The sequence below is a fragment of the Drosophila rhopaloa genome, unplaced genomic scaffold, assembly GCF_018152115.1.
Source record: "Drosophila rhopaloa isolate 14029-0021.01 unplaced genomic scaffold, ASM1815211v1 contig_47, whole genome shotgun sequence".
Classification (NCBI taxonomy): Eukaryota; Metazoa; Arthropoda; class Insecta; order Diptera; family Drosophilidae; genus Drosophila; species Drosophila rhopaloa.
In genome coordinates this window covers 741,219-769,208 of record NW_025335142.1, presented here as the reverse complement: position 1 = coordinate 769,208, position 27,990 = coordinate 741,219, and the positions used below count along the sequence as shown (strand labels likewise).

At 39.7% G+C, this 27,990-nt stretch overlaps 1 protein-coding gene across 3 annotated transcripts in view; it reads right to left on the bottom strand.

The window, feature by feature from the left end:
* Positions 1-27,990, bottom strand: part of LOC108043929 (echinoderm microtubule-associated protein-like CG42247) — a 43,278-nt gene that overhangs the window by 3,038 nt on the left and 12,250 nt on the right. Inside the window, exons 1-6 of one of the 3 annotated variants that reach the window (XM_044461582.1) lie at positions 26,477-26,564; positions 10,234-10,428; positions 1,701-1,817; positions 735-1,123; positions 523-672; positions 38-209 (exon numbers count right to left, since the gene is read on the bottom strand). In XM_044461582.1, coding sequence (XP_044317517.1) covers positions 38-209; positions 523-672; positions 735-1,123; positions 1,701-1,817; positions 10,234-10,401 — 996 coding nt within the window. In that variant the 5' untranslated portion in view covers positions 10,402-10,428; positions 26,477-26,564. Of the gene's footprint in view, positions 1-37; positions 210-522; positions 673-734; positions 1,124-1,700; positions 1,818-10,233; positions 10,429-15,416; positions 15,777-26,476; positions 26,565-27,990 lie in introns of those variants that run through there. The other 2 variants (XM_044461581.1, XM_044461580.1) reach the window with 2 other exon arrangements.

Genomic DNA, 27,990 nt, shown 5'->3' with positions numbered 1-27,990 from the left:
GCCGGTAATTGGGTTTATTACTAGTGAGGGGACTTACCAGCTGGGAGAAGGCCACGGCGGTTACTCCGCTGTCAAGTTCACCCATTCCGAAGACGTAGAGCGTCTGCAAGGACTCGGTGCTCCAGATGCGAACGTGCGCCTGCGACTTGCGATCTCGTCCAGCCTTCTGGCCGGAGGCCACCAGCTCTCTAGAGGGATGGACATCCATGCTGGAAGTATGAGTTTACATTTATTAAGAATGGATATTTTTCGGGAGTAGCTATTTCTTCTTTATCTTCTTAATGTTGCTATAACCGCAAAAAGTATAATTTTTTTAAATTCTTAACTTCAATTAAGTTTTCCAAATCACAACATTGCTTTTATTTGAAAATAGCCAGTTTCTTTACATTTAAAAATTATTGCTTGTGACGGCTTATCTTAAAGGTGGATGCTTAAAAAAATTATGGGTTCTCACTTTTTGGGTTAAGTTAGTCGGATTGAATAATTCTAATTAGATACCTATAATATCGCATTAATAATTACCACATGATATCCTCGGTGTGCCCCGTGTAGTGCCTCTGGGCATCCTCATCGCGGTCGAAGAGCACGGCCACGGCGGCCACGTAGTAGAGAAGTTCTCCGGAGGGCAGGACCCAGAGATTACGGCGCGCATCAATGCCGCGGTAGCCATGGCTAGAAGGAGTTTCATCTTGGTATAGGTATATCGAATTTTAAGTTTGATTCTGAGCACTTACACCCATTGGAGCTGCAGTTTCTTGTCCGGCGGGGAGTTGTCTGCCGGCGCATGGTGGACGGGCGGATAGAAGGTGCGCCGCAGCCCCCGGATCGTGACCTTGGTGGGCTCCTCCTTCATAATGTCCAGCATTGTGTACTCGCCGTTCGGCCGCAGGATCTCGCTCTCCGGAGCATAAAGGATCCGCGGCCGGCTCTTGCTCCTCGGGCGGGCTCCGCGCAGCGGCACCTTGGGCAGCTCCTCCGTGGGCAGAATGGGTGCGGCGGCCACCACCGAGGGGCGGGACCGGGAGCGCCGGATGGGGGAGCCGGCTATCAAGGCCGTGCCCGTGGCCAGATAGAAGGTGTCCACGTCTGCGAACTCGTTCCGCAGTTGGGAGAAACTGCGAACCTACAGGAAGAAATTGATAAATTAATATTCACCACAATAGAATTATATAGAAAATCGGTATATGACCCTGACCATTCAATACATTTGTAAATATAGTTAACGAAAATTGTAGACAATATTAACCGATGCTTTTAATAAAATACTTTATCAAGTTCTCTCTATTTATACAAAAAGTTTTGTTTATGAAATTTTAGTTTTTCTTCTAAACTTATTTATGTTAAAGCAAATTGGGTTGTTTTTTGAATACCACGAAACCTTTTATAGAAAAAAACGGTTTTTTAAAATAAAATATAAATATTTTAGAGGGCTAAATTCACTTTCAAGTAAAATTTGTTTAAGACAAATAATTATTATATATTATATTTATATGATTTGAGTATAATGCTTTCAAAACGGTGTCTTAATATGCCACTAGTCATATTCTGGTGCGAAAATTTGGGTTTTTTTGCTATGATTGAAGGGGGAGAGAGTAATTTGTCAAATCATTTTGCAGGTCGGCTAGGTTCGGGTCTTCATTAAGTTATTAGGCCGTGTCAAGGTCGTGCGGTTAGCAGCCCACCCCCGGAAGTTCACATACCTCCTGGCCAGTGCCTGTGTACATTTTCTTAGCTCCGTTAATTTTCAGCACTTGACCCAAATCCTCGAGCACTTCCTCGAACGGCTGCGAGGTGCGTAGGTTCAACAAAACGCGACACTGAAAGGGGAAAAGAGCGGGGTATGGCATGAGTATATACATTTGTATATGTGTAAAATCACGTGTTAAATCTGGACGGGTAATTAGTCTGGCGAGTAGCTACATGTGTACCACGGGCCTCTCAACACATTTTACTTGACCTGCGGTCAAAAATTTAGTCATGGCACGCAACTTCCGTTTGCGGTCTTATAGCCCCGACTTCTTAAATGCCCTCTCGGTTTTTGTAATGCTTATAATTATATGTTGTCGTCGACTTGCGTCCTCGCCGCATTCACATCCACATTTCTTTGACTCGCGTCCCACAAATCGAGTCTGTGACCCAATTTGCGTTTTCTTTTAATGCTTATTATTTGTTGCGACCAGCATATGCACTAACAGAAATAAATGCGGTTGGTCTCGTTATAAAAATCTAGGTAAAGTCTGAAGACAAAAAAATGTTCACTTTTAAATTTATATGTCCCTTGGATTTTACAGTCTACTTAAAATTACTTTTACATTTCGCAAATATTTATTGTACGAAAAGTTTTGGCAATCACAAATTGAAGTGTGAAAAAAATAATCATGAGACAGTCAGGTACAGACAGACAAGTACAGATTTACCCTACAGATTTTCCTCTGTGCAGCAGCATTGTTTGACTTTGCCCCATTGTGGATTTGTTATTGTTGTTGCACTTGAGCTTTAGCGCTCATAATTGGGTGCACCCCACGCACGCCCACCCACCGAAGCACCCGCAAAAACCACCCAGAACCCCACTGTGAAGGCCACGCTGTGTTGCATTTGTTGGTTGGCGCTTGACTTTGGCTTTTCTGCTTTCGCTGCTTATTTTTCAAGTGGAATACTTGAGTTTTAATGACCTTCAGGGCCTTGATAGCAGTTATTCACGCGTGTTAAAGAAGAATTTGTCTCTCCACTTCTGCCAGCATCTCCATCATCATTTCCCTATTATATGGACTCGCGTAGAATTAAAGCAGCTGCCAGGGAAGTTTTATTCGGGAAAAAAGAAGGAAGACCTTGCCCAGACACAACGATAAACTTTCTCCGTTGTCTGGCCGAACTTGGTTTAATTTATGTATTTAGTTTGGCTTCGAAAAAGGCGTCCGTTTAATGGTTTTATGTCCGTGTTGAGTGGTTTTCCCCGCACATCGCTGCCACTTAATTTCCAACCCAGGTCGCACTGATTGCCTACAAACAGAAAAAATATAAAACCAAGCTTCTAACTTTTTCGTCCCCACCGAATATCACGCATTTATCCAGCTCATTTTGAAGTTTTTGGCAAAAAGTTGGAAATTTGACTTTTTGCTCGGCTTGACCGAATATTACAACTTTTTCTGTGAATTTGTGAATCAATTATAATTATCAATGAAGTAGGCCGAGAACTATCAGTTACCGAAAAAGTTTTGGGGACAGCTTCTTATTTCGGGCTGGCGTCATTTTTACAGGAGCACCTTGTCTTTTTTTTTATTATATTTTACAAAAAACAGCTCGATTATTTACTTCAATGTAAAGATAGTCTGTGATGGTATTTTTTTAAGTTTTCATTTATTTTTAAATTATAAAAACTTTGAAGGCCATCTTCAATCTATTTTGTCATGATGCAAACAAATATTTCTCGAAACCTTTATGCTTTCAACTTAATCGAAAACGTTTTTTTTATTTTTCTGCACCTAGCCCTTTTTTATGGTTAGCCATTTGATTTACAGTGACGACCATTCTACCATTCTACGACTACCGAAACGCATGTCCTTTATGGGTCGTTAGGTGGACTGGTTCAGGTGCCGACCAATTTGAGACGGACCGCACCGGACCCCATGGATTGTGCCTCTATTTATCACAATTTATTTATGGTTTATCAAAGCGTGGCACCTGCGACACAATTGTCCGGCAAAAATGTTTTCAAATTCAAATGGTGATGGAAGAGCTACGCCTTTCATCAAATAAACGGAGAACATTCAAGGCTGTGGAGGCTTTACTTAAAGTGTACTTTTGGTCCGTAGCAGTTATATTTGGAATAAACTTGAAATAACTTTGAGATATTTTCGATTATATTTATGGATAACTTTTTAAATTGCTAATTAGGATTTTCGATAACTGACCAATATATAAATTAGCTCAACGCGATAAAGCAGTTGCAATTGGCCAACTTAAATGTTCCATGAATTTGTTCAATTTTCAGGGCCATTATGCCAAAGTCCATTAGCAAATTATTACAGCATTTGCCCTTAAATTTCTCCTGCATATGGCAAAGTTTTGCTAAACTTTTCTTTTCGGCAGCACAATCGACTGTCACTTAATTTACTGGAAAATTAATTGACAGGACAGAAGCTGAAAAGATGCTTTTAATAATTTAGTGCTATGCATTTCGGGCCCGAACGGCAGCAAACTGTCGATATCTATGCCATAAATTATGCATGAATGTGTCTCCGTGCTCCCTTTTTGCCCACGCCCACATATGTGCACTGGGGAGCCATCCTGAAGACGCCTTGATGAGGCATATGGGCTCCGACATGGACTATAAACAAATATAATTATGTGAGCAAATAATTACATTATCGGCTACGTTGCCAGCTGCAATCACGTGACCCCAAACAAATGGCGTTTGTTAAGCCAATTACGTGCACTTTTCGTATGCGGGAGCAGGTGGGAACTGGTGGAAACTGGTGGGTCCTGGTAGGACCTGGCACGGGGAACGGGGCGAGGGGAGGCTGGCAAACAGCTGCCGGAAGGAAATGGCCAGGACCTCCATTTTCCCTTCTTCCTGTGTGTGCCCGAGTGTGTGTGATTTAAATTGTCAGCATTTCTTCTCGTCTGGAAAATTGTGCTGGCTTTTCAGGCATTCAATCGCTCGGCCGTTGTACGGTTGATTTAATCTTGGTGACGTCAAAACCATGCAAATTTTCCAAATATTTTCGTTTGCGGCCACTTCTCCTTCCCTTTTTTCTACCCCATATACACAAAGGAATTCCAATAAAATACAAACATGCATAAAACAAAAGACGTTAAACTGCAGCGCTGCCGTCGTCCTTATTGTTGTCAACGCTCGTTGAGTTGCATAAAGGGAACACAAGTAATTTAAATGAAAACAAGAGAGAACGCTATAGTCGGGTGCCCCGACTATCAGATACCCGTTACTCAGGTAAAGGGAGTGCGAGGGAGATGGAGATAGAAACTTTGATCACGCATAACTTTTTAACGAATGGTCCGATTTGAAAAATTTCTTCTACATTTCGATAGGTATTGATAAACACAATAAAACTGCATTTTTACTTTTCCGAAATATTTAAATTTTTAAAATCGTATATAAGCGATTGTGGGCGTTAAAGGGGGCGTGGCACCAGTTTGAAACAAACTTGCGCTGCGTAGGAACTCCTAAAATCTACATGCAAAATGCCAATCTTCTAGCTTTTATAGTTTCCGAGATCTCAGCGTTCATACGGACGGACAGACAGACGGACAGACAGACGGACAGACGGACAGACGGACAGACGGACATGGCTATATCGACTCGGCTAGTGATCCTGAACAAGAATATATATACTTTATAGGGTCGGAAACGCTTCCTTCTACCTGTTACATACTTTTGCACGAATACAATATACCCTTTCACTCTACGAGTAACGGGTATAACAAGAAAGAAAAACTAACTTCGGGCGGAGCCGAAGTTGATATACCCTTACAGAATATTCTGTAAATTATATTCTCCAAAACTATTCATATGATGCATTCTTAATACTCATAAAAAATCCCAACTTCCTAACTTTAAAAACACCAAAGTTATGACATTTCCAATCGTTCAGTTATATGTCAGCTATAGGATATAATCGGCCGATCCTTATGAAATTTGGTAGGTCGGATTGATTAGCCAAATATAAAACCCATAGAAAATCCCAACATTCTAACTTTACAAACACCAAAGTTATGGCATTTCCGATCAATCAGTTATATGGAAGCTATAGGATATAGTCGGCCGATCCTTATGAAATTCGGCATGTCGGATTGATTAGCCAAATACAAAACCCATAGAAAATCCCAACTTCCTAACTTTACAAACACCAAAGTTATGGCATTTCCGATCGTTCAGTTATATGGCAGCTATAGGATATAGTCGGCCGATCCCGGCCGTTCCGACTTATATACTGCGTGCAAAGGAAAGAAGGGTGTGTGCAAAGTTTCAATTCGATATCTTTAAAACTGAGAGACTAGTTCGCGTAGAAACAGACAGACGGACAGACAGACGGACAGACAGACGGACAGACGGACAGACGGACATGGCTATATCAACTCAGGAGGTGATCCTGATCAAGAATATATATACTTTATAGGGTCGGAGATGTCTCCTTCACTGCGTTGCACACTTTTGACCAAAATTATAATACCCTCTGCAAGGGTATAAACACAGGACCGAAGAGTTGAGAACCGCAAGCGATTGAAGGGCGGTACTCAAAAAGTGAACTCAGACATAAGAATAAAGACGATATCTTACACAACAGCAAAATTATCAAAATTACTTATTTTGAATAATAATAATAAAAATAATTACTATAGCTATAATGCTATGCTGAAACTAATCTTCTGTTATTAAAATCAGGAATAAATCATCTTCTGGCTTCTCTATCAAACAAAAAATATTGAAATTTGCCATTGACTTTGCTTTTTATTGAAAATTCCATGGCAGGCCTGGCAATTCGAATCCGAGAATTTGGTTCGTAGAGTGTATTCCCGGCATGTGGAAACTGAAATCATTCTGTGAGTTGTTTTTGCGCTTCGAGCTTACTTACATATTCCCTGCCTTTTTCTGTTTGCCTTCAACGAAAGCACACATGAAAGGGAGAACGTCAGGTGAGGCTGTTGTCTTTGTTCTCCTCTTCGCTGTTCAATGCCCCGTGGCATATATATGAAAAATTGAACGCCTATGCATGTCCAATATTCGTACACAGAGAAAAAAAAGTTTGATTCGGAACTCCAAGCTCTTGAAATCAATCCTTAAAATATGGTTGAATATAGTCGATTAAGGATAATCTTTTTTTTTTCTTAATTTCCACTTCCTTTTTTTTAGGAATATATGTATAAATACTAATTTTAAATGTAAGAAATTAATGCATTGAACTTTATTATCTCAGCATTGTCTCACATATTTGAAGAGCCCATTTATTTTCGCTTCCGTTTGAAAGTTATTAAACCTAGCCACTTTTTCTCCGCGTATTCGTATGACTTCATAAACACATAATACCCAAATTTCCGAAGTTTTCCCTACTCGTTTAAACACGTAAGCTGCAAGTTTAAAAAGTCAAACAACAAAGTGCAATGCGACACGTTGCACTTTAGCTTGCCAAATACCCGGGCACTACACCATCCTATCGGTTGATATATATATTGAGCAGCGGAGGACCGCCAATATTGAGTAGCCTGCCATTATGCATAGCCATTTATTGCGGCTTTCAATTGCATTACCCCGACGAACACTTGATGTGGCTACAGATATAGATGTCGATGCTGATGTAGATGTGTAGCCCAGACACAAACAAAACAAATAAACACAAACATGGGAGTCCTCGCAGACGGGGACACAAAACACAGACACTGTCTCAGACAATAAGTGGGGGGTGGAATCAGGGAACAGTGGCAAAAGATTGGGGAAAATGATATGGAAACTTTGAGAACAACATTTGGAATACTAGAAAGAGTGCTGTTGATACAAATATCAAGTTAAATAACAAATTTCTAGGCATAGCTTATTAATTCTATTGATAATTTAATCAATAGTGCTTACATGTTATATTCTCAGTTTTACTTAATCTATTCTTTTTGATTTTATTGAATTTTATATTCTTGCAATTCGAAAATTAAAAATGAATACCAAAAGATAATTGTCTATAGCGATGAGTGTGAAAATATAAGCTTGGTTTGGTTTAGACTAATTTTGCATTTGCTGATGTAGAAAGAAAATGGTAAAACGTGATGAGATGTTCACATTATCAACATATCTCACTCTACGGTTATTTGTGCTTGGGAACTTGGAACGAGAGCTGCTGGTAATGTACGTGTAATGCAATTGGCGTCAGCACTTCGTGCTTTTGGTGTTTTGCCGTGGAGTACACAATGCCCCAGCATATATTTGTATATATTTTCGCCAGGACTTCGTTGACTCGGTCGTGGCAACGACGAGCGACATGTCCTTGGCCTTGGTCAATGGGCGCGTGCAGAGTTGGGTTCAACAGCAGCAACAACCACTATGACTACTACAATTTCCTCTTTCGCTTTTGTGGTCGGTTGTACTTTGGTCAAATTTGCATTGCAAACTCCATTAGGGGTGTCTCGCAAGAAAAAAGCGACTGCTTTTGTTTTGCGGCAATTCCCCTTGCCCTTTTCCATTGTCTCGGTCATTAATGGGATTCGATTTGGGTCTGGCCAACATCTCCGGCAGACGGGCAAAGCCCCGAAGTACCTGTCACGGACCTTCCCCTCTAATTGGCCCGATCAGGTGCGGCCTTCGCCAAGGCTGCAGCCCACGTGCTGAAAGGTGCCAAAACGCCCACGGCGTAAAATGTACTTCGATTCATAAAACTGCACGAATGCCGCACCTCGACCGGCAGAAAAACAAGGCGCTACAGAATTGTTACTTGCACTTAGGAAAATTACCATAAAACGTTACTACGACAACGGTCAGGAGAGGTGGTTGTAGTGCCGAAGCCAATTCATATTTTAAAGGCATTTTCGTAATAATAACATAAATTACGAGTACGGGTGTGGCGAAGCGAGAGTGAAAGAGTTATGGGGCCGTACACCTGACTGCAAAGTTTTTGCCAGGCTTTCTGTCGTTACTCCCTCTGAATGGGTACTATGGGCTTGAGCCGTAAGTTGATCAATTTGTTATGAATATTTTACAAACAGATACATTTCATGATTTTCAATACGTTTGTTTTAGTTTAGTTGAGGTCTAGAAACCAGTCTACTAAAAGTATTAATATGCTAATTAAATTACAAGTAATTTTAAAAAAGTTAACTTCTGTAAAGCGTTTATCTCAACATTGCAAAGAGAATGTTTTAAATTCTATTTTTAAGTTTTAAAAACTTACAACTATTTATTTTACGTTATTATTTATTTTTATAAAAAGTTAAAGATATTTTAATAAGTTAAACCTTTTTAAATATATGAAATGGTTAAACATCTGTCCGAATTTTATGAGACGGTAAGAGTATTTAGACTCCGATTTTGAATCTGTAATTTCCTTCAAGCTTTTCCTTTCGCGAATTTTCGCCGCTTCTTGTTTTTGTATGTCAGCGGAAATTACCAAATTGACCGTGGCTTCAATTTTGTTGCTGTTGGCTGTTGGCCCGACTCTCTGGCTGCATACAATAAAATACAAATTACAGACAATTGATTTTCCATATGATTGCCGCGGAGTGGAGCTCCCGAAAGTAGGCAAAGGTTAATTACAGAGTTCTGGCGGACAGAACCCACAGCCAAAAATTCTGAATGTCAAAGAGGGCGCCTTTTTTAGAGCAGCTATAAAAATTTAATCATTGCACTCGGGAGATTTTAATAGGAAATGCATAAATAAAATGTAAATTATAATAGCGCAGTCAAAAGCGGATAAAAAAAACGAGGAATCGCATTTGAAAAATGGCAACCGCAACTAATGACGGCCCCCGAGGGGCAATCGAAGAATTCGAGCGCTGAAAAACACATCAAAGTGGTTTCCTCCGATGTGGATTGGGTAAAATAAAATGCCAAATTATTTATGTGCAGAATCCTTTAATGACAGTTAAGTCAGTCGGGTCATGGGTTGATGAAAAAATAAATACACTCCGCTGACCATAAAATATTGATGGCAAATATTTATACAAATAAAAGCGAACTGGACTCCGAGTTGGCCTGCATTTTTTGCACCCACAAGAGGAGCGGAAAAGTAAAGGTTCCACAAAATGCATTTCGCAATTCCAGAGGACAGGTGCTGCATCCACATAGACACGTTTATTTACTCCGCATTTCTGCTTTAAATATTTAAGCCCGTTTTTTATATTTACCTTCTCAAAATATTTGCCCGGCTTTGGCGTATTTCGTCGAGCACTTTGCATAAATTTCAATATACTTTATAGGCCGCTTGGCTGGCGCTCTAATGCAATAGTCAAACATAAATTTACATAAATATTGCAGGCCGATGCGCGCTTTAATCGCGGCAATTAAAACATTTGCACAACGCATCGCTGCCCAGGCACAAATACAAACGAAATTGCGAAAATAGCGAAAATGCCCGCAATCGCTGGGAAAATGCAAGGCACGAGGTGCGATTTTCCCGCCACCCCCTGCACCACCTCGACCAAAAATATTTTTGTGCATTGTTGATGACGCGGGCTGGGCGAAACAATAAATACGTCATGGAGTCGGCGGAAAATGCCCCCCAGTTCGGGACTCACCTGCACCGAATGATCCAAATTATTGATGATGCGTATCACACGGCCAGCGCTGCGCTTTATCGAGCCTGATGTGGTCGATAATGTGCCCAAATCCGCTTCCATTATTGAGGGCTTCCGACTGGCGGGCTTGGAGCCCCATCCCTGGTTTCCAGGCGATGCATACCACATCCCGTTCTTCTTGCCGTAGCTGGCAGGCTATCCGGAAAATATATGGAGAGTGGGAAAGTGGAAGTGAGAAACATATAAATAGTAAAAGTACGTGCGAATAGCTGACTAGTTTTCCATCACCAGAGATGGGATGGTAACTCTTCAACGAAATAGGTACAAAAATATACCATTTACCTCTAAAATTAGTAGTATAATAGTTATACTTAAATTGTTAATTTCAAAGAAAACTTTTTTAAATATGAACAAAATACTCAGGTTTATAGGGTTACCCTAAAATGAGAGTACCATGCCTAATGATATTTAGTAAGAACGATTTTTGTAGGTATCTGCTGAACACGAATTGGGTACCTAGTGAAGTTCAACCGTAAAACCACCAAGATACTTTTCATCACTGCCAGCACATCCCTTTCCCCCTCAATATATTGTGCGTATGTATATGCCATTTACAGATTGCTGGCATCGCGGCTTTCGTGAAAAATTCCGCGCAAATCTGGAATTAATTAAATTGTTTTGCAGCACGCACCGATCTGGCTTGACCATGGAAATGGATGTGGATGTGGACGTGGCTGTGGACATGGACATGGACATGGACACGCATCCACACACGTCACAGCCGAGTGCCCAAATCAAGCAAATCTCAACCCACCCACTGGCACTCACGCACTGCCAAAGTCACCCACCCGAAACTTGTCTGTGTGGTGGGAATTTGGGTTTCTCTCTCTGTTTGTGAACTAAGACCCCATCCTTCGCTTAGAGCCATCAAAAACGCTTGACTTTTGGATGGCAGCGTGAGGAATTTTGAAGAAGATATTAGAGCGGATGATGGATGGGATGAGCTGGGATAAGACGTGTAAAAAAGCTGACGACAGGCTCAGGGATTTATTTAAGCTTGGGGTGTTATAAACAAATTCTAAATAGTTCACAACGATTAAGCAAGCAAAATCAAATTTATTGAACATCAAAATATAATAATATATTTATTATATTTGAATGAAACCATACAAATATAAAAACGTCTACTAAATGGATAAACTTAAGGAATTTGTTTCATGTTTAGGTAACCTATATATAATACATGTTCAGAGAAGTTTTTTTTCCAATTTCATATCCTATTTCTGTTTGTCAGTTCAGCATATAGTCACGATCTCATCTCTATTTCACTGGCTCTTTGAGCCAAGCCGCAAATTGGAAAGAAGTCCGCCGCAGACTGCGTGTGTATTGGCATTTGCTTTTATCTCATTGAATGATTAGAGTCACTGACAGTGCGAGATTAGTTGGCCCACAGCCTGAATAAATTATCAGCCTAATCTCTGGGACAGACTCCTGTCTTTCGAAGTTCAACGAGGTTTATGCTCGAGGAGGAGTTCGGTATTTATAGTTTCCCTAAGCTCTCCATTTGCCTAATCATCACAGTCGCCCCGGGGAGAAATACCTCTCTCATTCAAGGCTTGCAGTGCTTTGACAAATATTTGTGGAATTTTTGCACTTGGCTGAGTGGGAGCCTTTAAATTGAGTTGTTTCACTCACATTCAATTTGACAAATGCATTTTTCCTATTTTCGGTCTGCCGTATATTTCAGCTTCCTGCCACAAACAGAAGCCGGGGCCATAATTCAAAATAAATAAATTGTTTAATTTTAATTGTTTTTCGTCTTCCTGCAGCGTCTCGGTTCGTTTCGTTTGATCCGTAGGTGAAAATTCAATTTTAATTCCACATTCGGCTTCGATGGATTTTCAATTTAATTTTCTTTTCTCCGCACTGCTCTTCTTCCTTTTGGCCCCGATTCGATTGGTTCCTTTCCTTTGCTGCCCAAAGGTGGATGGGATATACAATTATTGTGGACCGAAAACAGGGGCCAAAGGACGAAACAAAAAGTGGAGAATGAAATTAATGTAAATTCGTTTTTAACACAATTCCTCAGCTAGCGATTTCACATTTGCTTTGTGGGAGGACCAGAGTCGAACCCCCGACTGACCCCAATAATGTTTTCGGGGCCTACACACTTGGAACATGTAGAACTCTGGGCCCGGGCCCAGCGTGTGCACAAGGTTACCATCAAAATCAAGGCTTTTAATTGAAATTCAACAAAAATGCAGAAATTCAAATATGCCCACTCGACATGTGTTGGTGCGTATCTGTGTGTTTGTCGAGATTTGGCTCTCGTGCAAATGGAAAGCCGGAAAACTCACAGCACGTGTCAATGATTGTTGTTGCTGGCGGGGCAGGCACTTCCTCCCTTGGCCAAAATCAATTAAAATTCCGCCAAAACATAATAATAAATATAAACCGTTTTTGCCGCCCATTAAAATCGCGAATGAATACATTTTTATTGCGTGCAAAAAGTCTCCTGTGGTGATTTAAGTAAAATAAGAGTAGATAACTAACAACTATTGCCTATCCACACATTTATCGACAACACTCGGCAATGGCTTCGTCCTAACACTATTTATTTCATCAAATTTTATAATTATGCATGGTAATCCGATTATCGCTCCCAGTATATGGCCACTAACTTTTAATTATTTAAAGCTTTCCAATTGAATAGGTTTTCGTTCGAAACTTTTAAAGGAACATTTTATATATCGTTCAATTTTAGTTGAGAATGAATTCAAAAAATATTAGCATTTTGATTTTAATTGGTGGTATCAAGAAATGTATATTTTTCTTAAATATAACTGCATTGCATTGTACGCTTTATTGTTGTTTCTGTAGATAGAATGCTTACAAATTTATAAAAAAAAAAACATAAAAGAGGAAGATTTTAACTTGAAATTTTTCCGGTCTTTTATTCACTTACTTTTTTTATGTGAAAATTATTACCGAATATTTTAGAGTATGTACAGATTCGACAAATGAAAAGTTAAATAATTGCTCTTGCTTTTAATTAAAAACGGTTTTTTGCTACGGCATAGATTTGTGCGTTCAGCAATCCGTTAGCCTTGGCACACATCAAAAAATTCATTAAAATGAAAACCCGGATTGACCAAATAATGTTTTATTTATTTCAGCATAAGAGCTAAATTTTAAGTTTTCGATTGTTGGCAGAGTGGAGCCTTTAAAATCGCCCTACGCCAGTGGGAAAAGGAAACTCCCTTTGGACTTGAGGAGCGGATACTACGGGGTTGGTCCTGCCACTTAGCAACTAATATAAGCACCAAAATGCTGAGCTGGGCTGCTCGGCAAAAGCTTAAATTACGCGCTCAATTAAACTTTAAGCAAGTTGGAGGAGGCCACCAATTCGATACAAAGGGACCAGCAAAATCTAAGCGCAACTTCAAAGCCCTTTCTACGTTTGACGTGCAGCCTCGCAGAAAATTCAGTGAAGCCGAGGCCAGGACCCAAAGGGGCGAAGGACGAAGCCCACTTCGGGGGGCGTGGCAGCTTCTAAGTGGCAGCCTAAGCTGCCGCATTTTACGCATATTTAATCCGCAGTCCCCCATTCCCCCATTCCCCCATGGTAATCTTTATGATTATTATCGGCTGTCGACGGGGGAAAGTGTGGTAAGATTGGTTTTTGTTTTGGCGTAAACAAATAAAATAGTTTGCTCAATAAACTGGTAAACATATAAATACATATTGACATTTATGCCTGGTCTGGAACCCCAGAGATTCTCGAACTCGGCTAATGTTAAATGGGGTTTAAAATTTACGGTCAATTTTATGTGTTTTGCCAGACGTACACGTTATATTTACTGTTTCACACCTTTGGTGGTTTTGTTTGGATTAGATGGGGATTTGGCAATAATGAAAAGTTATTTGGAAAATGCCAGTGAAAATGATAAATGTGGCTTTAACGGGATACTTTTTGAATTTATGCAATGGAAATAAAATAATATGTATGCATGCTATTAATATTATGAAACTTAATAAAATTTGTGAATTCAAAAGTTTTATGTTTCCTATCAAACAACAAAGTCCCCTTTCAATATTCACCCTGCCCTTCTCTAATTTGTTTTGATTTCCATTTATTTTGGTTTCGTTTGCAAACTTTATACTGAACACTCTCGCACACACGCATTTCACTTAATCAGCAGTTTAGAGCAAGTTAGTGGCTAATGTAAATATCATCTACTCAACGTTGTGTGAACTTTTTGGGCATAGCATAAATTTACGCTGACATGGCACATGGAACATGTCCTACACATATACGTACACAGAAAAAAAACAATAGAATTAAATTTAGCAGCTGTTCTAAAGATCAATCAAGAAGGCGAGACTGAAAAAAAAGTTTTAAGTTATTAACATAGTATATACGCCTTTCAATTACATTACAATTACAAAATTATGATTAATTAAAATGAAGTTCTTTAAGTTATATCACTTAGATTAAATTATAAGAACATAATGTATTTTAAAGAAGTTTTTAAATATATAACTCAAAATTTTGCACATTTCTTATATCTTCAGCTGAACAATAGTCCAACTTTATATACTCTAGATATCTCTTTACTCTTTTTGTTATAGTATCTCTCTGTTTTAAAATGAAATAAACGGATCTAAATCGGTTGAATTAACTTTTAGTTTAATTATGAATATTTAATTTTGATTGCATGTTAACTATCAGTTAATTTAAACATATTTTACGAAGTAACTTTCAGGAGCTAAAAATTCCTGAACCTGAATCTCAGTGTCTGCAGACCATCAGCAAGTCGAAGGCGAAGAGAAATATTTAAAATTGAGCATACATCAACGAAGGGCAGCAGGACAGGATTCAGCGGCCAGCACACGTAGACCATTAAAAAACACTTAGAAAAACAACAAAAGTCATTTAAACTTTTTGCCAACTTTTTTTCCGCCCGCACACTGCGGCTCCTCAATTTCTCTCGGAGGCAAAAAATGAAATGTGAAATTAAGAGATGTGTGCGAAGGGAAAGGGGATCAAAGACCAGGGGACTGAGACCGGGAGATGTGTGATGTGATGTGCCGGACGGACTCTGGACTCCGGACTACGGACTGCGGAGTCCGGAGTCCGGTCTCCGGTCTCCTGACTCTTTGTTTACATTGTGCGGACTGACCCAAGACTTCGTGGGCGATGTGAGCATCACAAAGGGCGAACTTTCCTCGCTATCCTCGTCGATGTACATTTAAGCGAAAGTTTCTTTCCCGTTTCCTGTGTGTGCGTGTGTAGAGTGTTCGAGGCACTTTTAATTCAGTTGCAGTTTATCCGCCGCACAGCATTAAGTCCGTGTAAACGTAGAAAAAGCGCCGCGCGAAGAGTGCAAAATAAATGTAATTTTCTGCGCGCAAATGAGTTAATTGAAATCATTTACATTTAATTGCACTTTAAATTAGTTAATTCGCTAAGGTTGATTTATGCGGGGGGCGTCCTGGAAGTTCTACGGCTATAATTATTGGCGACACGGGTTCACATTTCGTTTTGGTTTCGTTGGCGTTCGCTGAGCAACTGAATGGAAGAATGAAAAAAGGCGGCGGCAACGCTACGTATACGTTACGTTACGCTGTCCTCAGTCTGCGAAGTGACCACGCACACAGCCATAAAACCCTATATAGCGTGTACATAAAGAATATTCAAATTGGCAACTCAGCACCTGAGCTTCCTCTTTTGGCGCATTCAGTCAGGCATGAAGTGTACTCCATGTACTCGTCACACGCACACACTGACATGCCCACCTGTGCTCATATTTCTCGTATACTTGTATTTATTTATTGTTTGGCCAAATCAGGGCCGTCAATCTCGAAAACTTCGCGGCCATTAGCTGCCACCACCCAGCCCGTTCCGCCCCCTCGTTTTCCCAGTGTATGTGTGCCGCTGCTTCCGCCACTCGCCGCTTGGGGCGCTGCTGCTGTGAATCAACAAGGCGCCGCTGAAATTGCGCGCCAAAAATCCCCTCGAACGCACACATATGCATCTGCCAGTGTATTTGTGTTTGCTTGCAAGTCCTATTCCTGTGTACTGCTGATTTGTTTGCCTTAAGAGAAACATTTGCTGCATGAGCTATTGGCCAGCGCTTAGGATGTGGGCCAATACACGAGTTATAGCCGAGCCCATATTGGTTATGCATAGTCAACGGCATTCACACCTTGTCGAGCAGAGATGTGGCGGATTATCGCTCTCGGGGAACTAGTTATGGTATACCAACGTTTAATAAAGTATTTGGAAAAGAAGTTTTCCTAATACCCATGTTGGATTACACAACATATATAGTTGTTATATCACAATTATTCTAATTATTAAACTTGGAGATCATTTTCTTTTCAAAGTCTCTATTTAACATATGGTTAATTAAATTTGATTTTAAAAACATTTGTATAATTTGAATTTTCAAAAACTTGTTGTGCCATTGATTTTGTATAGATTCTGTCTCAGGTTGTTTTAAAATTACCAGAATAAATAAATATTTCTAGGGGTTTGGAAAATTAACTGCAAGCACTTTGAAATTGCCGACTTCCGATATTCAAGTTGGATAATAAGTAATATCCTTCGATATTGATTGGTAAATTATGGTAAGCTACTGAACCAGAAGAAACGATACTTGCAGGGCCTAAAAGCAGACAAATCCATTCCAATTGGATCTGTAGCTCAACAACCCGGTCAACTCTGATGGGTAAATCACAAAGTGAAGTATGCATGCCTACATGTACATATATATTCCTAGCGGGGTGTTTGTGTGCGTGCCAAAAGAGCCGTATAACTTTCACTTGCGAAAGAGTCTCAGCGGAAAGCGCTGGAATAGGAGGAAGTGGAGCGCTCTTGGGTTTTCCCCGCTTTTCCTCGCATTGCTTTTGTAGTTGCTTTGTTTTGGGTTGCCTTTGCCCTCTGAGACGGCCACTTTCGCTCGCCGCCTTCGGCTCCTACACTCACCACTTCAATTCGCCAGGACATTGGTGTTTTGTGTTTGCATTGGTATCGGTGTTGGTATTGGAGTTGGCCCGCTTTTGGCTTTGTGTTGATGTATAGTTTTGCGGCAGGTGCGGCTGGGGGTGGGGGATTCAGGCCCGTTCTTGGGCAAGTTGATGTGGTAGTTTAGCTTATTGCTTTTCACTTTGAAGTGGCTTATATGGATATTTATTACCATGCCGGTTGTATTTGAATTTCCCAAGCACAGCACGAAGCACCAGCCAGTTCCCGACTCTCACACTTTTCTTCCTTTTTCTTATGGTGCCTTTTTGCAATAGTATTTGCCTTTGATATGGTGGCCTACGGGTTGTACTTCAACGTCTGCTCTGCCTTTTTCAATTTCGCTTAGCTTTCTGCTCGCTGTTTGGTTTGTGAATGAAAATGCATGAAATACGTGGCTTTCTTTCAGGCCAGTTATTGCCCGTTGTTAGGCCCACTTGTTCCGTTTTCAGTTGGGAAATTATGGCAATAATTAGCATGCACCGGAAGAAAAATGTCCTTGTTATTAGCTTGCATATTCCGATTGCTGCCTGCGGTCATTTTCGTTGCCATATTTGCTTGTGGCCACGACAGCTGCACAAATGAATCGTCCAAAAACGGGTCTGGTGATGCTGATTTGGGGATGCTTATTAAATATTTTAGCTCTTTTGTGTGCTTTGTGGGTGTTTGTCTGGCATTGTCACTTGGTCCGGCATTTAATGCGGTTGTTCAAACAAGTTTGGGCGGAAAAGTCGGCTCGGAAAATGCTGAATATGCCACACCGCAATTATGTGCTGTCTACTTATGCGGATGGCCCACAGGGCGTATGAGTGTCAGGCTGTTGCTTCCCATGCTGTGTTTATGCGAGCAGTTTTTGCGAAATTAATTAAGGGAATTTGGTCGAAAACGTGTTTATATCTTTACGCAAATTTTATGTATCCACAGGCGATGATAAGAAATACCGCATAGTTTTTATGTTCTGTAAGACTCTGTACAATTTAAGAATTTAAATAAGTTGCAGGAAAAAAACAAACATTCATTTAAAACGAATAAAATCGATATAATCTACATTTAAACGTCATTAAAAAACCGTATAAAACTCCAGTTTTGCCTGAAAAAAAAAATAATTCATGAACAAATAATAATAAATACATTTTAAGGGCACAGTACTTAAATAAGTTTTTTTGTTGCTATCTGTTTTTTGTAGAATTGGTACATTGAACTTATTAGTTCAGATCATATCTATGTTAACATTCTCAGTTCTCCAAAACTATATTTTTTATTGTATGTGTATATATAGTACTATCTTTAACTTGCAAATTAAAGATTTCAAAAATATTCATAGCATAAACTCAGGACTTAATGCCAGCCCAGTTTACCTCACATTTATCTTGAAGGTTGGAGTCAAGATTAATTTTGTTAGCTCGACCTTTTTGGCCATTTGTGCTTGCTGCCTCTCGTTTCTCGGAGCGTGTCGAAATAAATCGTCTTAGTTCTGTTGGCTTGCTTTGACTTTAATTGAATTAAATTGATTTTGCTCCACTTGCCAGCCGGCAGTCATCAATTGCGACGCCAGGTGAGAATGAGCTGCTCCTGTTGCCGTCGCACTTGATGTTTATAAATAGAATTTTCTAATCTGAGCCCCTCGCACCGCAAATTTGACATGACAATCAACTCAACTTGGACACGTATTAGACGCACACACCCGCACTGGAGCCCAATGTTTATGTTTTTCCAATCAATTGTGTCACAAACATGGCTATGAAAATAAATACACCCCCACACACACATCCTCACACCCACTCACGCCCAGGACATTCTGTTACTGTTGTGCTCGAACGGATAAACACTCGCACACGCACACGCACACAAAAACTCAGATACAGATACATTTGATGGCCATTCTCTGGCATAAAACAATAACAAAAGCGTGTTCAACGTGGACAATGAACCGAAAATGAAAATGAAAACTCGCCGAAATTGATAGATACATAGATACAAGTTCGGATGGTCGGATAGTGGGATCCATAGCATATGAAACTGCAATTTACAGCCATTGTGCGACGGTCGGTCAGTGATTGTTTGAACAGTGGCACAAATGTGATTGACTGCGCACACAACTTTTAAGTGGAAACTCGATTGCTCACTCTATTTGACTTGTGGCCACGGTGGGAAAAGTTTGTTCGAGTTCAACGATTTGCGGACAGTGCTCGGTGTGATCACACTACAGTGGTGGACGATTGAGAAAAGTAGAAAAACTTCATAAGTATTGTAACCCAGTTACCTACTCCTTTAAGAATGATAGTACATTAAATTTTACATAAATTTGAAAATTTGTATTAATAAAATTATAAGATAAGGAAAACATGTCTAAGTTATCTTCTGTTTATTAATTATATTTTTTTTTTCGTTGGAGACATTAAAAGATAAAATATTTAAATGCTTAAACAAAAAAAATTGTACATTCTTGTTTCTAAAAACTTTAGAAAATAGTTAGTTAATTATTATTGTGATATTTTAGTATGTTTTAATCTCTTTTTAATTTCACCAGCTCTAAATAGTTAAAATAAATCAGTTATTGTCTCCCAACGTAGCTGTTTTTGCTTCACTGTACCCCAAAAAGAGGTGGAAATTCTAAGCACTTGCGGCGCTGCCTTTTTCATTCCCATTGAGTTTTTAGGAAATCGAAATATTTTCATAAAGGCCACGAAATCGGCCAGAATAATTCACATTTTGGCTATGCGATGACATTGCTTGCACTTTTCCAAGCCCACATTTTCCATAAGTGTGTATTTCTATGCTTGTTGCCTAGTTATTGGGAATTGTCGGTTGGACCCCACGACTGGGGGCCATATTTTCAATTCCTATTGTTTCTGTCTGTCTGCACTGCACTGTGCTCCACCTCCTTTTCGAAGCTCAACTTGTTAATAAAAGTTTACCGATTTTTGGACGTCGCAAGAATGATTACTGGCACACTGCACACAATTTAAAGTTTTCCCCGCTCATACATAAATCAGCGAAAGGAAAATCCTCCTCGAGAACTCCGAAAAACCGCACGACAAAAAATATTGTCCGCGAAAGTTACCCGATGCGTGCAAAGTTGTTTAGTGAGAAACTTCAACTGGACACGGCCGAAACTGAACTTGGCCAAAACGCAAAATGGTACAAAGTGTGCCACGACGGTTACGGCGGGGTGGTCCGCGGTAAAATTAATAAAAGTCGTAATAATACTCGCAATTTCCTTTTAGCGCCGCCCTGCCATCGCGCATTTTCCTTTGCCTTTGTTTCCTGTGCCTTTTGCATAATTTTTTTTATATATATATATTCTTTCGCTGGCCCGGCTTTTCCGTTGCTGTATGGAAATTCCACAGCTCTTTTCCCGATGCTGGACGTTGAGAAGTTTTTGATTTAAATAGTTTGGCCTGGCATTTTACTGCTTGACTGGCATTTTTAGCTGCCATCGACTCCTAGAAGTCCTTATTATTTTTATTGTGTTTTCCCGTTTGAATTCCTTGGCTGCCATGGGCGGATTATTATTAGTAAACATTATGGACAAGGTTAGGTCATGATGTATATGGGTTTTCCCCCTTTCCCCTCCTCCGGCGGAAGTTGGGCGGCCGGGGCTGCCTTATCGTCGCCATTTTCAGCGACGAGTCTTCGTGCATAAATAATTTGTTGGGCATTTATTATTTGTTTTAGGTGTAAATATTTCAAGCTCACAAGTGAAGCGGCCTGAAGAAAAGAGGTCGAGGTTTACAGCTTAATTATTCCCATGCATGAAACGAGCCTTCTTTGACTCCGCTTCCTTCTTATTTTCCGTCTTCCAGGCATTGTTCTGTAACCCCTTTTGTACGGTCATGGGTCTTTTTATTTCTCCCCGGCACACGCATATAATACATAATTTTTTATGATTTATAAAATGTTTGTTTGTGCGCCTGCCGGGAAGCGGGGTGGGTATAATTTTAATTATTTCCTACATGTGCGCGGTTTATTAATGGCCACGTCAGCTCAGCTCGGCTTACGCTTTTCTGGCTTGGCTGGCCCGCTCCTCTCGCTTTTTAATGGAGGTCAACATTAGTTGGACGAAAAAATTGCATAAAGATTTATTGCATTTGACAAGTTTTTGTTAATGATTATGGCACGTGCTATGGTCGCAGTTTTTGCCAAGGTTTGGCGACCCCTTTTTCTACTTAAATTTACTATCCCCTTGTAGGCAGGCAATAAACTTTCAAGGATCTAGTTTGTGTGCTTACACTGAAATAAAATAGCAACAATTTAGTTTGAATTGTATTAATCTGTTTTTTACCATTGGTTTAATGCTGTGATTATATCGTGGAAAGGCCAAAAACCATGTAAACATATTTTTTAAGGTTCACAAACAATAATTAGATTACACATTTCAGCTTGCAATTACAATTTTGTATGTTAAAATTTTATTGTGAGAAGTTAAGCAACAGAAATGTTTTCCGATAAAGTAGGCATTGTGATTTGTCGTTTTTAAAATATTTTTGAATGTAAATGATTACTCATTTATCAGATATTTTTCAGTGTTTTAAGGTAGGTGGCGGAGGGCTGCCCCATTTTATCAGCTTAATATTCAATATCCTGAGACATGTGTGTCCTTGGCCAACGAAGTCACGCAGTGTCAATAAATTAATATAAATGTCACTTGCCAGACTGCATCCCACAAATTTTTCAATCATTTCGACAACGCAGGAGTTTTTCCACCCGAGCCACGCCCACCTAATGGGGCGGGGGGTGTATCCCTGTGGAAATACCGTTACAGAAGCACAAAACTGATTTGAATTTAATTACTTGCCTGGCATATTTTGTTATTTTTTCGTAGACCGTTAAACGTTATGCAAATTGCTTCGACTTACAATACAAGAAATGTTTCTTTTCAGTTGCCACTCGCTGACAAATTGTTGATGAACGTTGAATATATATTTTCTTTTCTTGTGGTGCCAAGTGGCGCTGTGGGCAGCGTGGGAGGTGTGGGAGGTGTGGGCGGTATGGGAGGTGTGTGGTATCCGTAATTGCATTTGCGTGCCGGGGAGCGGGAGACGTTAATGAGCGCTACCGAAACGCGCTGGAATGTCAGCCTTACTAAATCATCATGCCAAAAGCAACGGCCAGCCTTGACGTTTTGCTGAGGAAGGTGATGGTTGGCGGTTGGGGGGGTGGTCGGAGGTGGTTGGGAGCTGGTGGGCGGATCGGACACGGTCGCAGATATGGCGAGGCTGTGCGGGTGGGTGGGGCAGGTCGTGGTCCTCACGCTCACATGCATATCGCATGTGTCCTTAGCATAGCCAGTGACATTTTCTGCTCCATTATTTTCATCATGTCTGACAGACGACATTTCAACATGCAACTAGCAACTAACGGGGCAGCTAACACTGCCCGCCTTTCCATCTCGTATTTCCCATTTGCCCCAAGCCTAAACCCACAGTAACACGTATGGCAAGTGTAACTCGAGCAGCGAACTGCACTCGCAGAAAAATTTCAAGTTTTGTACAATTAATCACATTCACTGTATCTGAACAATTTAAGATGCATTCTTTTTCTTTAGTTCTTTGTTTTTATGAAAAGTCTAACCACCGAGACAATTGTACAAATTAAATTTTTTATAACATGCTAAAAACAGTTGAATTATTAATTTACGATTCTTAGCAAGACCATACTAGAATAATTACAATAGAAATATTTAACTCAACCCCGTTTAAAAACACTCAAAACTTAAAAAAATGCAAAATGTAAAACATTTTACCTACGTTTAAAATTGTATTATACTTTAGTTTTCATAAAATTCGCATTTTATTATTCTAAAAATATTTCAAAGATTTGTCTGGAAAAGTATACAGATTTTGTTTAAGCGAATGGCTTCTGTTCTAATTTTAAATAGGCGTAAATCCAATTGAAAACTAAACTTTTAAACGCCATATAATGCACAATACTTTTCGGAGTGCACTGCATCTGCAAAGTGCTGCCAAGTTGTCTTCCCACACCCTTTCTTCGCCTGCTCAAGTCGGCCATTTCGTCGTGTCTGCTTTAGACACCAATATATTATGCCATTGTCATGGTGTGCGTGCGCGGGTGTCTGTCTGTGGTGTGTGTGTGTGTGCGAGTGGCAGTTCCCTGTTGCATGTGCTTTGCATGTGTGTGCAGTGCCAGATACCCTTACTAGTACCTATGCGCACCCCTTATCCATCCACCCACCAGACTTCAGAATGCTCAGAAGCCCTTCGTCCTCTCGACTCCTTCTTACGCATGCAGCCCATCTCATTCGCTTAGGTCGAGTCAGCATTTTGCATTGCAAATATTTATACCCTACTTACGCTGAGTTTTATGTGTGTGCCCATGAAGTTTGCCCTGACACTCCGATTTTGGAATGCAGAATTGGGCTGAGAGTAGAAGGCAGACAGTACAGTACAAGCACCACAAATAGTTTTAAGTCTCAAAACAGAAATAAATATATTATATTATAATCGATCATGGTGAAATTATAAATAACGCTTCCAGTTTGAACTTCCTTAGTCCCAATACAAATTTGTTCAAGCTTAAAAAAACACCAACGTCAGCAATAACAATTATTTGCCTACATAAAAATTAACCTTTTTGTTAAAAAAATGCTGAATATGGTAAAAAAATGTAAGAAAGCTTTTTACTATTTGGTCAGACTATCAAATTATTTTAAGATAACTAAAGAGAATGTATGACTATTAAAATCGAAATAATATATTGTCCATCTAAGTTCAAGGCCATCCTAGATTATTTTGTTCAAATAATCTGAATTTAGCCTAATAAGGCATTATTTTATCAAATAATCTGAATTTAGCCTAATAAGGCATTATTTTATTATAGTTTAATTATATGTTCTTAAAAGAATTTTTAAAATTAAATAAGAAGAAAACTTTTTAAATTAGTTAGTCTGATTTTTGCCTAAGTAAATCCATAAAAACAACAAACAATAATTCACTTGTATAGATTTAATTTTCGGATAAAATATTGTTGTTAACCTCGTTACCTTTTGGCAATTTTCACTGTTCGAGGGCCATTTGTCCTTGTGCATTTTGAAAGCTTCGTTTGGTTTGGCGTGGCATTTTTTCTCCACCACTTTCCATGCAATTAATTTGTAGCATTTGCATGCCATCAAAAATAATATACAGAGATGTGATATTGTAAATGCCATCTAGACATATTTTGCATGCAAATTTGACACTTTTTGCCTCATTATTTGACGCCATAATAATAATTCTGTGCCGGGCAGAATGCCAGCATATTTCATTTATTGCCAGTGTGAGTGTGAGTTAATAAGGAAATATCCTTTTACACATGTGACCCTAATAATTTCCCGAGTTCTTAGGTTCCGAGAGCAGCCTGCATTACTAATAATAATGCCATTGTATGCATGCCTATCTGTGTGAGCGTGTGTGAGCGTGTGTATGCTGTGGTGGTATTGGTGGGGTATTTTGTGCTGTGTTGTGATTTATTGCATTCGTGTGCCAGATTTTACAAATGTAATGCGCCACACTATGGCACCGCACCACCGCCCCCCCTTTCCACCCTCATGCATATGCAAAGTTTCGAATATTTTGCCTTGTGAATGTGTCGCCGTGTGAGTGTGTATCTGTGAGTGCTCCGAGTGAATGTAGGTGTATACGTGTGTGTGGAGGAGTTCTCGCATAAATATTCCGTACGGAGTCATATTTCTTTCTTTCGCTTTGTATGCGCTCCACTCTTTCAAAGTGGCGTGGACATACGTGTCGGAATTATTTGACTTCCGTTTTTCGTTTTCCGTTTTGCCTCTTTTCGGCATCAGTTTCAGCTTGGGCATAAGATGAATATGAAATTTTTATTAGCTGGCAAAAGTTGTAAATGCAAATTTGTTAACCGAACCGTACAGAGGACTCCTGTTGCTCACAGGATTCACCCGGATCACCTGGCCCGATGTAAGCGGAACCAGTCAATTCACAGAGCAGAAAAATTGGAATTTCTTGAATTCATTTATGCCGAAGAATAATTTGCGCAATCTAAAAACTAAAACGTTGTCAGTCGATGGAAAATGCACACATGAATCTGTGAAACTGTGAACTGCGATGGCCTTCACTTCAAATATTACGTATACGCACACACACTCACACAATCGGAATGGGAAAAGGAAACTATCTGTAGCAGTGCGCATAACTATGCATAATTGTTGTAAAATGCCTGAGCTCGAAAATCTGATAAATTATAACTGAAAAGTTTTTTGAGTGCGCCAGCAAAATTTTAAGCAATTTCAGCCACGCCCAGCTGGGCAACAAAGGCAATCGTCCCCGTTCCGACTGAAAATGTAACTGAATCCCAGCCAAAGCCAAAAGTTGAAACATATTCAATTTATGACTTTAGATGAAAATTCCCCCAGCATTTAAATCACTTATGCACTTAATCAGTGCACTTAAAATGCAAGAGATGTGCCACTGCAGAGACACTCTGACAGAAGCTATGGCAAGAAATTCGCAATCATTTCGCAGGCACTTGTTAACATCAACTTGGTGACGGCCCTGGAATTTAAACGGCCGCATTGTTTAAAGAATTTACACAAACTAGACAAATAAATATTTTTGTAAGCATTTCTTGGCAGTTATCGAATTGAATCAAAAAGTTATGTTTAAGTTGTTTATAAGTGTGGGCTTGAATATTGCCAGGAAATATTTATATTATTTTTGTATTATTTTTTTTATAGTAAGAGTAGTGGGTAACTGTGCTGAGCATCCATGTCAAACAAACTTTAAAAATATATACAATTATTCATCTTAATATTTGTATACTCAAATTAAAACTAATTTCATATGTCGTTGTCTAGTCTTTCTGTTTTATTTGTGAAATCGGTATTCAAAAGTAAGCTAAATAATATTTTAGCTTTTATTTAACTAAATTTATTTCTTTTAAGAAAAAAAAATTATATATATTTAAAATCAATTTTTTTTTAAAGGCCCTATTTAATTCCACAATTTTTGAATAAACCACATTTCTATTGCCTTAAATGGAGTTGCCCTCTTTATTTTGCTGGCCAGTGTATTGCCTGGATTGCGTGTACGCCATTTGATTTTAGATTGCTTTTGGGGAGTCGAGAGAAAATGTTGACACTTTTGATTACGCAGTATAATAGTTTCTCCACCCGTAACCCCACACACGCATTTTTCCTCTCGATCAACAATCGATTTGCGAGGAAATTGATTCGAAATGTATATTTACATGGGAGGTCTGCAGAAATGCATTCACAGCCGACTCCTTGGCCCAAAAATCCCGCAGAGTTGCCTTCTCCGGCGGCTCTCTGTGCGGATAAGCGGTCATCTCCGTTGTGGTCGATTCGGCGTACATCGATGTCGATTGTTATTATAATGCCAATTACACCGACACGCGCACACGCACACGCTCACCCACACTTTTCCACTGACTACTTAGCCTAGTTTCGGACTGTGTTTCGGGGGTTTTCCTGCCACCATACGCCTTGACTCGGATTTGGAAATAAATGAATTTAGAGCACGTGACAATTTGTGCCTTGATTTATGCGCCAAGGTTTTCTCGTCGCTTATTTATGCTATGTTTATTTTCGGCCGTAATTTGAATAATACGTCCGTATAAAAAAGCATTTATCACAGTTGATATAATTAATGTCACTTGCACAACAAATGCCTAATATGAATTTGTACGACTGCGTCAGCAGAGTCAAGGAAATATTTTCGGAAATTAAATTGCTGCCTCGCCGATTTCTGGTGCGTGGGAAAAGTCTTTTTGAATGTCCTTTGGGCGGAGAGTTTTCCATGTAACCGCATTAGCCGCTGCTAGACACCAAACTGTGCCTACAGTCGTGCTGAAAAGTTTGGTCAGGCGCGTTTTCCAAACCGCAGGCCAGCACACAATATGACGCAAAATATTGCACCGCATACATAAACATAAGCCGAGGGGGGAAATCGGGGTGGAAATCGGGGTGGAAATCGGGGGAAAATGGTGGGAAAATGGCAAGGAGACGGCTGACGAAGAAGAAGGAGCGTCTTGTCACATTCGGCCTGTATGTGTGACATGGTCTAATGGCATTTCCAAATAGCTTAGCGAAAAACTTCATACGACAGGCACTCACACAGGCACACTCTCAAAGACTCACTAACACTCTCTCAACTTGTCAGGCCATCAACAACGACAACAACAACTATAACAGTTACAACAACAAGGCCAACAACAATGGCGACGTTTCAATTGCATTTCCGTTTGTACCAGTTTTCATTTCAAAACTCATAAGTTTCAGACGACATCAACGACGACGACGTGACCAGCGGGCTCTTCTTCTTTGAGCCAGCACTTCTTCTTGCACAGGCAAAAATTAAATATAAATAAACACAACAAATTGTAAACTTTTATTTTACCTGACTGATTTTTCGTGTAAATAACCCTTCATAGTTCATCAAAGGTATGAGGTTTTAAAGAAAATTAATAGTTTCTAATTAAATTGTAATATTATTTTATTATAAATTCTAATAAATATTCATTGTGTACCTAATAGCCGCAGTTAATCCCATTTAAATTTTTTAAATTAATAAAAAATATTAGAATTGTTTACAGTGTATCGAAGGGAACACGCTGTGGTTGGCAGCGCGGGACAAATGTTTGCAAATTCTAAAAACTTTTCAATATGTTTGACGACGTGTTCCACACACAATGGGTGGGAAACACTTTTTGCTTATTTAAGCGAAGGTGGAAAATGGTGCAGG